At 41.0% G+C, this 16,923-nt stretch overlaps 1 protein-coding gene across 4 annotated transcripts in view; it reads left to right on the plus strand.

The window, feature by feature from the left end:
- The window catches only part of LOC145437159 (uncharacterized), a 46,424-nt gene that overhangs the window by 6,352 nt on the left and 23,149 nt on the right, over nucleotides 1-16,923 (plus strand). For all 4 annotated transcript variants that reach the window (XM_080314336.1, XM_080314333.1, XM_080314334.1 and 1 more), the window contains exons 4-11: nucleotides 620-718; nucleotides 1,937-2,021; nucleotides 2,088-2,144; nucleotides 2,269-2,291; nucleotides 3,073-3,156; nucleotides 4,514-4,579; nucleotides 4,641-4,698; nucleotides 9,439-9,525. In XM_080314336.1, coding sequence (XP_080170462.1) covers nucleotides 620-718; nucleotides 1,937-2,021; nucleotides 2,088-2,144; nucleotides 2,269-2,291; nucleotides 3,073-3,156; nucleotides 4,514-4,579; nucleotides 4,641-4,698; nucleotides 9,439-9,525 — 559 coding nt within the window. The remainder of the gene's footprint in view (nucleotides 1-619; nucleotides 719-1,936; nucleotides 2,022-2,087; nucleotides 2,145-2,268; nucleotides 2,292-3,072; nucleotides 3,157-4,513; nucleotides 4,580-4,640; nucleotides 4,699-9,438; nucleotides 9,526-16,923) is intronic.

Genomic DNA, 16,923 nt, shown 5'->3' on the forward strand with positions numbered 1-16,923 from the left:
TCGTTCAGCTGCTGTGACAGATGAATGATGGCAGGTATTTTATCTCATGTAACCATCGGAATCCTTTTGGTTTCGATTTGTTTCGCGCATTAATGTTTATGTCGCTGATGATTAGCTATGAGCTTCGGGATATTTGTGTGTTTACACTTTTTAATGGTGTTTGTGCATTATATTGAGTTTGATCACCCTGTTAATAGAATGATCCATTGTCAGAATGAAGCCTGTCTGATGACATGTTTCACCAAATTTTATCAGTGACGCCAATCGAGTCTATCTATACACATATTCCAAAGAGAAGACTATCTTTGTGAACGGGACACTTGTTATATAATGACTTGCACTCTTTATCACATCTATTAAATATGGTATTGGAATGCCATTTTAAACCAGTCAGACGTGATGTTTAGGATCAATGATGCAAGTTTGTTCCTTTGTGAAATTTTTATCATTATCATCTTGCCCTGAAAAACTCTGTCAAACCTTGGAAACTATTGCTGTTGACCTGTACTAACAATACTACAATAGGTATTATTGTTGGCCTGAAACGGGCACCTTACACTCATCTGTCATCTTTGTTACTAAAGTATTAATGTGCTAATGTTGTACTTGTGATTTTCAGCGATCACTATTCGTGGTTAGAGGAAGATAAAAAGGTTCTGGAACACGATATCGAATCGAAATCAGAAGAGGAGCCCCTCGAATTCGTTTTTTCTCTCAAGTAAATAATGCTCTTACTCCAAATGGACATGAAGTAGCACATTGCAACCTACTGCAGCCAACCAACATAGGACTCCTGTCTTTTGCACTTTTGCAGGATCGTTTTTACACCTATTTCATGACATGGATAAGATTTTAACGTTATGAAATTTATTGTAAATGGTAAATAAAAGCCAGAAAAGTGTTTACTAATAAGGGGATGATTTGGTTACTCTTATATGTTTTATTTGGCTGTAACTTTTATATGGCTAGATGATATAATATACTCTAACATGGTTATGGTAGTATTCGGTAAGAAATGAGTGATGCGAAGAGATGATTGTGGGAATGTATGCAACTATGGTCTATTATTACCCTGTGTACGTACACCAACCCACAATGGCATTTATTAATTGGATGACACGGCATTTTCGAGTAGTAAACACTAGTCATATAGGTGTCTTAAAGGTATTGAGATGAATTCAGACATTCAGTTCAATCTCTGACGTACATAGTACACTTAGGCGGTAGAGGCCATTATCAAAATGGAATTATCCGGGAACTTTATTAGACGCTGTTTTTACCTATACTCTAACAATACTCAAAGAAAATTTTATTCTGAAACGAAAGCAAATACAGCCAAACCTTTGGAATTGTTTTTGAATTGCAATTTTATTTGGTAGAAAATAGTTTATTTTACATTTTTGATTGGATTGCCCAAGATTTCAGTAATTTAAATCTTGTATTATGATCTTGCACATAATGTAGTCATTATGGGGCATTTAGGGTATTTTCTGATTTCAAGTTTACTTTCAAGTGTATATTGAAATTAGCATAATTCAATTTCTTTAGTTGCCGTGGCTGAGGTGGCTCCTCTCTAATGCAAAACTCATCTTACTGGATTGTCTCTAGATGTATTCTTCTTCTTCTGGTTGAATCAGCCTTGTCCCTACCTTAAAATTACCACTTCTACTTGTAATTAAGAAGAATTTTGCAATTGTAACACCACCTCTGTGTTTGCTATGAGTACCTGTGAAAATTTCTTCTTACTTTTTTGGCCACATCCGTTTCATTGGTCAATGCAAATGTCACACATCCGACTTCCGACATCACCCAGGTAGTATTGTCGTAAGGTAGCCTACTCATATTGTTGGAGGATTTTGATTGAGTGTACAATATCGCAACCGAGGGCATGTGAAGGCATTCGTGGACTGCAGTCAACCACTATTTGTGTATTCAGGTGCTACGAAGACTCCGTCACTGTGCATAAGCATCCCAGCACTGTGGAACTCATCTTTTTACATGCACAAAATTTATTACACAATGTAAGCCTGTTTTGATTCGTACTCCCTGCCAGCAGAGGGTTACTCTGGTCTGTGTTTATTTTACAGGGCGAAATTCATATCAATTACGAACTCTCTCTGGAATTAACTGCTTATTCATTGCAGGTATGAGCTTGTTTTGTTGTTGATTCTACTGTATAGAAAAAATTGGTATGATCCGTTTTCTATTCCCGCAAGGTGGCGGTAGAGAGTCATGACCTTAACAGTATTTTGCCTTCTCTTTTTGCAGGCCGTCTATGGAGATTTCGTGAGGTATGTATTGTTGGCTCTTGCGTTTTGTGCCTTTTTGCAATTTGTAAGTGCAGGGATGGAACTATCTTCCAACGCAAATCCAAATTGTAGTCGGTATTTGATGTCATATCCATATCCCGCACTTCATCCTGTACTGATTCGTAAGCTATAAAGTGGGTCGAATGGTTAGCCTCTTAGCCAAGATTTTGCTCCGAGTTTCATAAGATTTCACATCCAGACTGAACTCAGAATGGGGTCACAGATGGCGTTCAACACTTCTGGTGGTGTCAGCGATGTTTTTCAATGTTTTTGGAGTATGCTACTTAAGTAGGTTTTTGCCAACTGCAGTGGTTAAACTACTTGCATATCTGACAGTTTTTTTAAGCAGAACTGCTTGTTTTTAACACTTTGGAGGATTTTGTAACATAGAAAGCAGTTTTTGGATACCTTTGCATCACTGTCATGAGCGAAATTGTCATAACTGGGCGAAATTTCCTCTGCAACACGAAAATTGCACCGATTCACTGTGTATTATCAAGGCAGTGCGTTATTATGCGTTAGTTGTGAAGATGCATACGGAAATTTCAAAACTAGCCACCTACAATTTACTGCAAAGGTCTGCGGCCTCTCGATCAAATCTACGTTGTGACGGTTTTGACATAAGAATCATTTCTTCTACTTGTAACTAAGTAAATATTCGCAGTGTTAGCTCTACTTTTACTTGAGTAACGTTGATGGGTACTGTAACCAAAACGCGCTTCAAAGTCCGCCGCTGACCTCAAACCCTGTCGCTTCTTTTCAGCGAGGAGAAAGCTTCTTCAAATATCAGGGAGCTTCGCTGTCTTCCTAGAATCGTATTACAGGAAATACCTTCCGTTGAATACTGGTAAGGCGACTTGGCGGGTTGCATCATGAATCGGCGATTTGTAGCTATTCAGTCCTTGTAGCGGCGTCAATTTATAACCAATATTTCAAAAGTTGGGGTTTACTCTAGTTCTGGGGGGCTTTTTTGGGGCTTTATCACTACTGCGTTTTGACGGGACGTTTATTTTATCGAAAAAGGCAGTTATTTTATGTTGTCGCGTACATGTCAATAAAGAATATGACATGGCATTGTCCAAATCCTAAATTTGATGGGACAGATGGTGCTGTTCAACCAGCAAGTGACGCGTGGCAAGGCTCGATAATGATATTGGCTCTTGTTGAACAGTAAATTGGATGATTTCCCGATGCTTATGTAGCTGTGTGTTTGAAGAAATAATGTCACCAGACTGAGCCGGTCGATTTTTGAGTGTTTTCAGCACAAACGACGGCTTTGATCTTTGGTGATTGTTGATCCAGATGATATTTGACGATTTTGTGAGCAACTCTTTATCCGTCGACTTAGCAAATTTGCGAATCGAAAGTAAAATGTTGCTAAATATTTGTGGATTTCTTGTATTAACCCGACGGCAACACCATATATCGCAACGTATTCACATGACAAAATTGAAACGGAAATGTGTTTGGTCAAACTCCAATTGGTAACCGATTGGGATGGATTTTTTCTTAGCATGGCAAGCGCAAGGGTTTTACTTCTTATAATTCCGTGTCTTGAGAGCCCTAAAATTTAAATATATCTGGTTTGTGGTACTGAACATAAAGATTGATTTTATCACAACATCAATTGCAGAACTTACAACCCTGACGCTAATCTTCAAGCATTCAACAAACCCCAAATTTTCATTTAGTCACAAAAATCTACCACATTAGAATCTAGTACATTGCTATAGATGTACAAAATGAACTGCATCAACAACAATGTTTAAAGAACAAAGCCATTCAACATGATCGTCCCACAAAACAAGAAGATTATCATGAATATTTACTGCAATGCAGCATGACGTCTGCTGTAACACGCCTCCAGTGAACCCCAATTACGAACCACAGACCTGGAAGCTCTATTTGAAAAATATCACGATCTGATATAATAAGGAATCCTCAGTTTTACTGATAAAAGATAAGGCATAATGGCTATATCGGTATGGGCTCAAAATTCTGATGTCGCTTGGGCTTAATACGAGACATTACTTCTACACGTTGACCAGTACGGCTCTCGCGATCTCACTCCAAACTTCGCGGCAATGCTAAGAATTTGATAAACCAACAACATAATAGTGTATCGACGGTCAACCGGCGTTCTATCGCCCGAAATGTTACCGCGTAATCGCACATGACGTCATAACGTGTAATACTTGTTTCAGTGAGGATCAGGTGATCTCGTGGTATAAGAACCTTTGCGGGATATCACGCGGACAAGCTATTTTGTAGTAAGTTGTGTTGTGACGGAGTGGAAGTTCTTGCGCCGACTGATGCGTTCTACTTTTGCAGTTACATGAGCAAAGTTGAGAAGCTGACCGACTACGGAGTGCATTTTTTCATTGTGAAGGTGAGTGCTAGCGTTGTTCGCCGGCTAGGTGATTTGATTGTGCGGTTGCGTGAAAGCACGTTTCACACTAAATTTGGCCCAATTCCAACCGATAGAGGCGAAGTTATTACGATTTGAAATTCAACAATGACGGTGGCAAATCTCGCTCATCACTTGTGCCATAGTCGTGTAATCGGTGGTTCCATTATTATTTCCATTAGGGCTCTTCAAAAATGACTTTTTTTTCTCAAATCGTACTGGCTACTTGATAAAATTGTTAGGTTACCTAATTTAAGCCTACACACAAAATTTGGTTCAATTCCAGCCAGTAATCGCTTTGCTACAGGAGGAGAAAGTTTCTATTTATTATACAAATATAAATAATAAAAAATTTGAAAATTTTCTGTTCACCCCATGAAAGTGTTAGGCTGTCTATAGAAACTATGCTCACCAAATTTGGTTCAATTCCAACCCGTGGAAGCGGAGTTATTGCCGTCGAAAAATTTGGATTTGAATAAAATAGTGTTTACGGTGAGCAGAACTATAATAAATAAACAAAGAATCGGTCACCGTAAATACTATTTTATTCAAATCCAAATTTTTCGACGGCAATAACTCCGCTTCCACGGGTTGGAATTGAACCAAATTTGGTGAGCATAGTTTCTATAGACAGCCTAACACTTTCATGGGGTGAACAGAAAATTTTCAAATTTTTTATTATTTATTTTTATATAATAAATAGAAACTTTCATCTCGTGTAGCAAAGCGGTTACTGGCTGGAATTGAACCAAATTTTGTGTGTAGGCTTAAATTAGGTAACCTAACAATTTTATCAAGTAGCCAGTACGATTTGAGAAAAAAAAGTCATTTTTGAAGAGCCCTAATTTCCATCCACTATATCCACACAACTTACAGTTGAATACACACTACACAGGACACGATGCGACGTTACCGAATATCGTGTTTCAACCTTTTCCGAAGAGAGAGTGTGATGCTTTTTCACGCGTTTTTATCTTTCATGTCGTCTGTGATAGATTTTCACTTTAGATTGAAAAACATTGGTGATTCATGAAAAAAGTTCTGATGCCGATTAGCTGGAAATCAGTCAAGTTCATTGAGATAGCCTCTATTAAAACGAAGGCGATGTCATTTGTAAATGGAATACTTAAAACACTGAAATTATTTACCACGTTACTGATAAAAAGTTACTGATCCAAACTTTTTCTATTCTAATAAATTCACTTTTGTAGGTTGGAATTGTGCCAAATTTCGCGTGCAGCGTTTTTTTGTTAACCTGCCAAGATTGTTTCAACTAGCCAGTGAAATTGAGTACAAAGATATTTTGTAACAACCCTGCTGATAAGTTATGTTTGGTTTGTCGCGTCTTAAACCGAAACCACGAAAACATATTACTTTGTAGTTACGGTATTTTACAGATATTAGAATCACGTTGATCATTCCGAATCGCGGGCTATCTTTGAAACTCTTCCCGAAAAATTGTATTTCACGTATCAGATACCCATTCGCAGTCCTGTTTCGGGGTTTGGTTCGCAAAAATCGCAGATCCAGACCCCGCCGGAATTTCAAAATCCATTTTCTTCGAATCTGTTACGTTGCGGCGTCGCTCGGATAAGTTACCGGTAATTAGGACGCGCGTATCGTGGCTGCTATGTACTCGAATTTAGTTTCTTCGCGCCATCATAGCCGCCGTATTCAATGGCGCTAATGGACGAGACTGCTTTATTGACGATTTCACGCTTCAGTTTTCGTCGCGCCGCTGTCCTGTTGATAACTGGACATCTTAATGCGCTTCGTGTGCTTGTGGCGTGTCGCTGTTCTACAAGGCTATTACAAGGCCTTGAATGGAAACGCGATGGTCTTAATCGCACGGCACGACGGGATGCGCGAACATGTTGTGGCGGTCTGGTTAATGTGTTTAATCGGCGAGCTACTTTGATCGGTGCCTTCTTTGATTGCGGCAGCGTTAGATGTACCTCGGTTAATACTCGGGCGATTTGATTTGGTCTAGGCATATTATCCCTTTTAGGATATCATTGGACTTAGGTACGTTTGTATTTTTATCCTCCATGTTCTTGCGGCATTAACTGTACGCTGTACAGTGTACAACACACGATCCCTGCATATGCTTGTACGTACACGTACAATTGTGCAGTAAAAGTTTGCACATCAATAACTTTGTTTCTACTGGTTCGCTGCGTTGTTTTTTGGTAACCTAACAATTTTATCAAGTAGCCAGTAAAATTAGAAAAAAAAAAATTTGAACAGCCCCATTGTAAAATTGTACGGTTACTGTGAATGCATGAACGTTGTATGGTTTTGTCCGGTTGACGAAGTCCACTAATCAAAACATGTACACGAGAATGAGAAGAACCAAAGTAATCGCACGAATATTGGCGTGCAGTCAAAAGGCTGAATTTTGCCGGAATACTACGCAATAATTCCACATTCAGATATATTTTAACGGAGGTGGTCACTGGTCAAAAACGTGGTAGGCTACATCCTCTTTTACTGGAACACTTTTTAGAAAAAAAACTTCGTAGTTTCTTCAATTGTTGTTAAAAGTAGAATATCGTTTTGGGATAAGTTTGCATCGCTTTTCCCAGTGAAATTGTCATAACAACCGCGTGAAATAGCCCCTGTATCACGGTAACCGAATATATGCAAGGAGATTATACCATTTTGCAGTGTCGTTCAATTGGTCACTTTGCATTAGTCGAGAAGATGTATGTTGCAGCTCCGAGAGTAGACCCCATCCGATTAACTGCTGAAATATGCGACCACCGAAAACGAATCTCCTCTTGAAAATACATACCTTGGTGTTTTTGAAACCTTCACGTTTCTCCTACCTCTACTCTGGTAGCTGCGCTGGCTACATTGACCAACACTTGTTTTTTAATTCGCTGGAGAATTGCCGGGGATAGGACGCGTATCTCAATGTACCGAATTTATCAAAGTATCTATGTCTAATTTGAGTCATCAATAGTCGAAATTCGGATATCCTGAATGGCCTTCGATTGTCCCCTGTTGTCTCTCTGCCGTTTTCCGAACCGAATCCGTATCAGCTGCCTTGCTTAGATTTTGAATATGGCGTGTCGCGATCGACGCGCGCGGATTGCCTTTAACGCTAAGCAGACTATACTAGGCTAATCGGATTTTTATGCGACTTCGCAAATCCTTAGTAATTGCGCTCTCGCAACAGATGCACGCCGACTGGGCGTTTGCGATACTGCGTGACGCATGGTGATCTATTCCAGGAGGTCGCTAGTTTGAACCTGTGTAACTTCACCACGGTAGTTTGGTATGATTTTGACACCTGCTTCTTGCTACTTGGCAGTGTTTAACTGAAGCTCGTGCGTCATCGCCATGTATTTGGCATCGCGGTGGCACGGTGTATTCAGTGTATTGGCGCTGGTCCTTATTGTAGTAATGGCGTGGTACTCGTTACTGAGCGACCAACGCGCGACACCCGACCCTTATTTAATTTTGCTTATTACGACATGGTTTGCCGTATTGGTTTCGGTATTGGATCTATATAAATCTCTTCAGTGTGCCGACAGCTCTCGAGAATAGGCAACTCAAAAATGTACAGCGGATATTGCGAATTTGTTATGAAACCAATTTAACGGAACAAGTGGACAATGTACTGTACGTTGATGCAATAATATCTATATGTGTGTCCCAGTCAGCCTACTGCAATGTCGATTTAACCCGCTCGCCATGGCTATGTCGACAATCGTAATTCAGCTGGTCGACATCGTGATTCAACGGTCAAAAATCGTCGTGACACCTTCCGTTCAAGTTGAAACGCGAAGAAAAAAAATCGGTCTTGAATCACAACGTTGCCATCTTGTGATACGGATCGCCAGGTTTAATGATTGATCCGATAAATTATCCTCTTTTACAAAAAAAAACAACAACAACAACATTGACATCGATGTCTTGATTGCTCGCGTCGGCAAACATTGGTATTGGGTCTGTTTCGCAATATTGGCCTCTAACTATATTTTAAAAATTTAGTCTGCCCTGATTTCAGTTAAAATTACAATCGAAACTGCGTCGTCTCGTTCTCTGTGGTAGAAGATTGTGACGCCACTTCAAAAAATAATGAATGTCATCAACTATTGGCGTACCACTAAAATAATTCGGCCGCGCGCCTTTTGAAAACAAACCGCGCTTCAATATAGCAACAACAAAAAAACAATATAAATAAATATCACTATAAATTATATGATATATACGAGTAATTAAATATAACTATTTTGAATGGAATAATTTTGGCCACATAAATGTATGGTATACAATTGAATAATATTTTCGTATAGAAATAAACCCGAATATTTTCGGCTGACACTCGTCCACGCCATCGATATCTTATTCAATCGTATGCTGAAGCTCTACCTCGTTACATCTGTTGTTTGTTGCGATATTGAAGGTTTTTTTCTTACCTCCAGAAGCATATCCTATAACTGATGCGGTAATGTCAAGCACCTACTGTGTGTATCGCGACAACGGGTGCGTGCGCATACTAAAATACTTCCCAACGATGACTCGGCGCGCTGAATAATCTTTGTTACGTCACGCGCTTTCGAATCACACTTGCGAGTTGACCCGATGAATTCCACCCGTTGGAAGCCGTTAGTACATTTGTGGATATACAAATCGCAGCAAGCCACGACGTTCGTTGCTCTTCTATGACGTAATAGTTACTTCCGCGTGCGTTACCGTGTTTGTCGTTCGCAGGACAAGGGCAAGTCGCCGCTGTGGCTAGGAATTTGTAACAAAGGGATTTACCAGTACCCGGCCAACGACAAGAGCGCGCCGAATTTGGTGAGTATGGGTTGTGTTCGTGATTATTATGATGCGAATCCCGTATTCATTTCGCAAGCGTGTCCGAATTCATATCGGAAGCCAACTAAAATTAGCATGACAAGTCTGTCGGTCTACGAATATCGTTGATTGCAGATTGCACCTTCTGATTTTAACCAAATCTTCTGGTACCCAAGTTTTTGACATTCGAGCATACGTCATATTTTGTAGTACGATTGTTGATATACAATGTTCTTTCCGATTCTCTACTAGTTGCTGACGATTACCCCTGACGAGTGTCAGCCGAAAGTATTCGAGTTCATTTCAATATGACTTATACTATTCAATTGTACATCGAGGTTCGCTAGGTATTCCGATATTGACTGGGGATTGCGAATCGGCCTTAAGTACAGAGGCAGATCAGGTATCATAATAAGAAATATCGGCCTGTGGTGAATGTCCGTAATAGTCGAAACATCATAAATACCTAAACAAAAAAACAGAGATAGCAAGCCGATTGCTGGAGTGCTCCGATGGTATTGAAGTACTGTAGCTTTTCCCTAAACATTGGGATACGCCGGTCCGAGTGTGATGCTTATTCGCGTGTTATGTCTCATGCGTGCGCGCTATTCCATTAATTCGAGTATGCTATTTCACAAGCGGGGAATTCTTTTTTGCCGGGTCAAGTTCCGCTTTCACGTTGTAATATTAACTCATGGCAAATGAGCGGAACGTACTGGATGATATCGTGTATTCATCGTGTTATTATCGGTGGTAATGGAGTGTCCGAAATATTTCTTGTGGACGGAGCTCTCTTGGGTTGGGGCCAATAGCGTATAGATTCGTTGCTCGAAATTATAGACTCCTATTACTCGAATCTCTGGGCCCAGCCCTGGTCGTGATACGTACCAACGATAGCTTCTCTGACCGCCTCTGACCGCAACCATGACGCATTGAAACCACCTCGGACACATTGGCGTGTATAATAATGGAGATTTAAAACTCTTCAAATTTCGCAAATTTTCGAAGATATTGTGGAATCTGGTTCAAATGAACGATTATTGTATACGCACACCGCGCACCACATTGCTCTTGCCTATGCGTGGCAAGATTTGTGTAGATGTAGTTCTAGAAAGCCCTCTCATTTCACGTGGAAAGCCAGTCCGGTCCGATTCCTACAAAGTAAAAGTTAATGATTTGCTTCGAAATTGTATCGAGTTAGTCACGTTTTAGTTATTAGTCGCGAATTTTTAAAGGTCGTTAGTTCCACATTTACCCAGTAGTTTGCGCAAGCCCGAGTTCCACATTTATGGTAGGAGTTAGCGCGGAAATTTGAGCGTTTAAATAGCACTACGCCGTGTTCGATGGTTTCAGTGTTTTTGAAAGTCATCTCACGCGTTACCGATAGGTCGTCCTTCCTTTGAAACGGGCCTTTTGGAATCCACTCGGAAGTCTCCCCCTCGGCATCTGCTGTTATTTCAGCTGTGACGCCGTAATGGCCGGGTTTCTGAATAAGCGGCAATCGAACGACTGTACAGTACAGAAGGGCGACGATTACGGCGTTTCAGCTTTGAGTGACGATTTCGGATTCGTTAGTACAGACTCGACCCGGACTGACTACCATTCTGGATAATTGACGGTCACCTGAACTGCTGTTTTCTTGGGTAGTTCTAGTTCTAGTTGCGGATTTCGAAGAGTGAGTAGTCCCAGTTCTAGTTACGGATTTTAAAAAGTAAAAACTCTAGTTTAATTCTAGTTTTAGTTGCAGATTCAGGCAAGTGGGTAGTTCTAGTTCTAGTTCTGGTTGCGTATTTCAAAAAGTGAGTACTCTAGTCTAGGTCTAGTTCTAGTTCTAGTTCTAGTTGCAGATATTGAAAAGTGCGTAGTTCTAGTTCTAGTTGCGGTTTTCGAAAAGTGAGCAATTCTAGTTCACATTTAAAAAAGAATTAGTTGCCGAACACCTAGATAACAGGCGTCTTCGTTTGGCGTGAATCGTGATACCAGTGTTTTGTCGCGTGATGTTCTTGCGGCCATTGCTAGCGCAGAGTCGTCACTACTAAGTACTAACAGTGGCGTAACCAAGGGGTTGGGTTATGGGGGGTCGAGACCTCTCCCATTCCAAACTCGAAATCCATTCCTTTTGAAATGCGTATTCCATCTCCAATGTTTCTTACATCGTTTGCAATTCAGTTCAGAATCAAGTAGTTGTTATTTAGTCGGTCAGTTGCGGATTTTTGAAGGTCGTCAGTAGGGCTGGGCAAAATCGAGTACCCAAGTGATTCGATTCTGAATCACGTATAACGCTTCGAGTCGAGTCGAGTAATCGAGTATAGCTCGTTATGACGTCACAACAGAATGTACTATGTCAAAGTTCAAATATGTACCTTTTATAATACCACAAGGAACAAAATGCCTGCTATCCGTCTCAGTAAAGATACTTTGGTATTTTTTGACCGTACCGATTTGATTGCACTTCTTGACAATGTTGTGATGTGATCATGACTTCGGAAATGTGTTATTTGCAGTAACGTTCGTTGCTTTGTACTATGTCTGGTATGCTGCGACACGGCCAATCAAGGTTTGAAGATTTCCACAGTGGAAAATAGTATCAAAACTATAATTATCGTCCGTAAATTAACTTTCAGTTGCGGGGAGCCCATAACTTCAGTACTCGAAAAAATCGTCTTTTACTACTCGACTCGAATCATTAAAATTAATACTCGATTCAGATTCGAGTACTCGAATCATTGTGCCCAGCCCTAGTCGTCAGTCCTAGTTCTATAGTTGCGCGTTTTGAAAAGCGAGTAGTTCTAGTTCTAGCTGTGATTGCGCATTCTGAAAATCCAGAAGTTTTGTGCAAATCTTGTCCGGAAGAGTTGTTTAGTGAAGCGAGCGGGATATGCAATCGAGGTCGCGTGATTTTATGGCAAAATTTGTGAGGTAACGTCTCGACTGTGACGTAAACACGTCTTCGCGGTTTGGTATTGTTTTAACCCTATCATCGATTTGATACGATGTTCTAACACTGCAGTCACCTTACTTAAAGGACAGGTGTCGTGATTTCTAACTGTGAACAGTATATTGAAAATGCTGTACACTCATTTTAGTTGCGTATGTTTTGAATTTTAAAATTTTTGTCGAGAGATCGTAACTAATGAGATCGGCGCTATTATCATTTGCGATTACAGCTGGGCACAATGATTCTGAATCGACTTTTAATTGTACTGATTCGAGAGAAGATTTGTTTCGAGTACTCAAATTATACGCCCCATTTCACTACGAGTTACATTATCAACGAGAATTATAGTTTCGATACTTTCTTCCCACAATGGGAGCCTCGAAATCTCGATAAGCCGTATCACAGCATAAAACTAGCTCAAAGCTACGCGCGTTCGCGGAAACGACATTTCTGCGTGCGAAGTCGTGAGCAACCCGGAGCATCGTCACAAAGCGCAATGATATAGTATAGTTACTGCCGAAAATATAGCGATTACCTTTAAAGCGATGTATTACTGGCATAAATTATTTGTGGTCGCAAAAAATATTAGATTTCATCTTTCGGCATCACCCATACTATGATGGATTCATATTGCGCGACTGGTCAACCGAGTGTTCCTGTCATTCAATTTTGTCCATCCGTAATTATTACTAAAAAGTGGTATTGCAGGAAACTGTCATTTGCGACTCGGTGATATCTAGGACTCTGCGTGGCTTTGCGCGTGCGGCTAACGCTGGTTATTAACAAAAAGTCGGTCAAACTCCGATTACGTATTGTGCTCTAGTCACGATGACTCCGTGCATTGTAATGCCTGACGCCTCAATGAATTTGTCATTGGTTAAGGCGCGCGTAGCGTCTTGATTCCCGGTGTTAGCTATGCCGGGCGTAGATAGATAGAAGTCGTGGCTTGGGCGCGTCTTCCGTGGATGTATTTTTAGCACTCGCGCTAATATAGGTATTTGACGCGCTTTGTTGTGTTCTTATGGCTCGGGTGTCTTGGCCTTTTGATGAGTCGGCGTCTCAGCCAAAGCAACCTAATCGTGTATTCACCCTTTACGTGAAATACACTCGAATTCACGCGACTACAGCGAAGGCAGTTGTAGTCGGTATGGAACGGCAGGGTTAGATAGTTATGTTTGCTAACGCGGGAGAGAGACTGCGATGCGGTTCAGTGGAGCGAAGCGGTCGTCATCTGCGATGCACTCAACCACTATGAATGTTCTTTCATAACATATTTAGGCGAATACTGTTCGCTGAGATATCGTAACCGCTAAATTACACGGAATATCGTAGATAGTTCGTGTTTTACGTGTTCGCGCGGTTTATATTTGTCGCGTCGTAGGCGATTCGTGATCGATTTGATTAGATGTTATGGCGTAATCCGATTTTGAGATCTCGAGAGTTTTATAATCCGTGGGATATCAAACAGATTGAGTGAAGTCAACGCGTCATGCGCGCAAGAATTTAGGTGCTATTCAGGCTGTCAGCAGGTCTGAGCACATTGATTATAACGTTGACTGCAAGGATTCGAGTCGGGGAGTATGAGTTTGATTTTTGGGAGTAACTAGACGCCTGTAATGTCTATTTACCGTCTTTACGACATTTCCCCTGCCCTGGAAGCACTGAAACCTCCATTGGCTTTATCACGGTATCGATGACATGCAGCATGCATGAGAATCTGTATGTTCATGTTCATTGTTCATCATTCGATCTTCATGTTAAGGATCGTGTGGTATAGCGACATTGTCAACAAATATGAAAACATTCATTTTGCTGAGTCTAACTGGCAATATTTTCATTCCGATGGCACAAAATTCGTGTTTTACAATTCATTCTGAGTGACTATGTATAAATTATACTTAGTTATACTAAAATTGATTCGGAATAGAAACCGACAGATACCCGATTCTCTCCAGCCTCAGTTATCATAAGGAGTTTAAAGTTCGTCCACGTGACTCAGCTGAGGTGGCAGGTGGTGGGCACACCGCGTACTGTCATATTTCTCGGTTTACCGCAAAGTGGCATGATAGTTTTGTATTTCCACAGCGTCGCTAGATAGACAGGTGAATTGGCAGGCGACGAGTTACTTCTCGTTTCAGTAAGCTCGTTTGTGTGCTGTGGAATGTTTCGAGTACGATAGCTTTTCCTGTGTCGGGTGTTGTTATTGACGTCATGCGATTGGGGTATACCACGCTGGTATACTTGCGGATTTATCGCTACACGACACGCATTTCAAATTGCTAGCTAGGAAAAATTTCCTGTAGTGTTCAACTTAACCATTCTTTGAGGATTCCAACCGCCTGGTATGGCACTTTTAATTTAGCTATTTTCGTACCGCGCTTACAGTACGGACAGCTTCTTTAGATACGAAGTTTCCGGTAATCAATAAGTTGGCGATATCGAGGTTTAATCTCACGCGTCGCCCCTCGTAGGTGCCTAGAAATGTGTGCTGCATACAGTGTCATGTTACAATTGAATAGTATATTCATATTGAAGAACTAGCTGATTCGCATACGCATAATACCGCTTGTCGCCAGATATTTTAACGGTTTTCTGCTCGACGCGTTGTCGAAATTATATTGTCTTACAGCCGAGTTAACGGCGTCTGTCTGTAATCAATTAGTGCACACAGATTTGGTATTGTCCATCTTGAATTCATTAATTCGGGTCCTCGCTTCGCGCTGTTGACATTATATTTCGGCGAGCAGGGTAACTATCCTCATAGAAGTTGTTATAGCTTGTGGAGTTCACCCCAGTATTGAAAGTAAAGTAAGGTCGAAAAATATGAACTGAGCAACAGTGAAATAATTAGGAACACCCCTGTTCGGTTCGTTTCATACATTCATTAATTCGTGCATCAATCTGTGGCATTGAATTGCCGGTTAATAAATTTCGTTAATTTGTCGAAAGCTCGACGCGACTATGACAACGGAAAGGATGCCTACAGGTAGTATCTGTAGGGAGGAATATGATGGTTAGCTATCTTCCCTCCACCCAGATGAGTGTTGAGGCGCGCCAAGGTGTTTGAGTATTTGGTTGTATTAATATACTGATCATAAGCATGTAAAACAGCAATCTATGTTTTATTCTGTTTAACTTAGTTTGTTAATCGTTTAGCTGGAAGGATGGTTAGTTTGTGCAGAGTAGAAAGGTAATATTATGATCTATGATCTTAGGAGCATAGAAACCGCTAGTGATGTTATTACCACAACCACCACAGTTTTTTATATTCTCTACACCGGTAAGTTTCGGTTCGAGGTGGCCGTATTGGCCGGAATGTGACCGCGCCTCGCTTCGTAAATATTTCATACACTCCGCTTTTTAATAACGAGTTGTGCTCGACGCCCGTTCAAAAGACAAGCAAGCATTCAAACTTACGCAGCCGGCATCGACGGTATTTGTTTTCATATTTATACTGCAATAATAATGCGTCTGCGTCCGTGATTTGTTGACCTTAGCGAATGTTTCTTAGCACGAGGGCCCTTGGAATGTTTTGCATGAAAACTTGAGATCGCGCGGTAGGGGTGTGTATATCAGTCGCTTGAGTACAACTCTCGTTCAGGCAAACTTTATCAATTATGAGAGTAGAAATTTGTCGATTTAGTGATACTTAATATACACATAACTTGTTCGTAGTAGGCCTACTGGATTTTCAAAACGCGCAACTGAAACTAGGAGTAACTCACTAAAACGCAACTCACTAATCAATGATAATACGAATTGATGAATTGCAAATGAGCTAAGAAATTTTGGAGATAGAATCGGCACTTCAAAATGACTCAGTTTCGAGTGGGGGGGATTTGGACCCCCAAAATATAGCTCGCCTCAAATATTCACCCGGGGTCCTGGCTGTAACTAGCGGATCTTGCGTAACTCGATATATTATATATGTCATTAACGTCTATGTATCAGCTTTGGATATCTAGTGTTGCGCCGGGCAAATTGGCGACCCGCCCCTATATCCGATTACGGCGTTGTGGTAATCCTGCGTGTGTTGCATTGCGCAAGATAGCAAGCAGCGCTTTCCGCCCCTAACCTTGGACCGTAATTGCTGGAATTATATTTATGCATGAACGCATCCGGGGCTTAGCCTCCGAGACGGGAATTCATACCCGGTTATATTATGACGAACAGCCGCGATTCCGCATCTGCAACGACGCGCGTCCAGTCCAGTTGCAAACTGTTCGGCGTTAACTTACTTTCGAGGTGGCTTCAATTTAGCCTCAAGCACTTGACTCGCTCGCTCGTGTGCCTTGAGCGAAGGTATTGTTTTCGCGCGTTCAGTAAGTTCAAGAACTGAGAAGAAGCTGTACTTCGTGCGAGTCTAGACGTTAATCTCTCCGTTAAATGCGAGTAAATGCAAGAAATTATGCTGGGATATGTATTCGCGTACATTTTCGCCACTTGTGCAGGAGTTTTAT

The sequence above is a fragment of the Botryllus schlosseri genome, chromosome 4 (genome assembly GCF_051294905.1).
Source record: "Botryllus schlosseri isolate E-star chromosome 4, Bs_hap1, whole genome shotgun sequence".
Taxonomy (NCBI): Eukaryota; Metazoa; Chordata; class Ascidiacea; order Stolidobranchia; family Styelidae; genus Botryllus; species Botryllus schlosseri.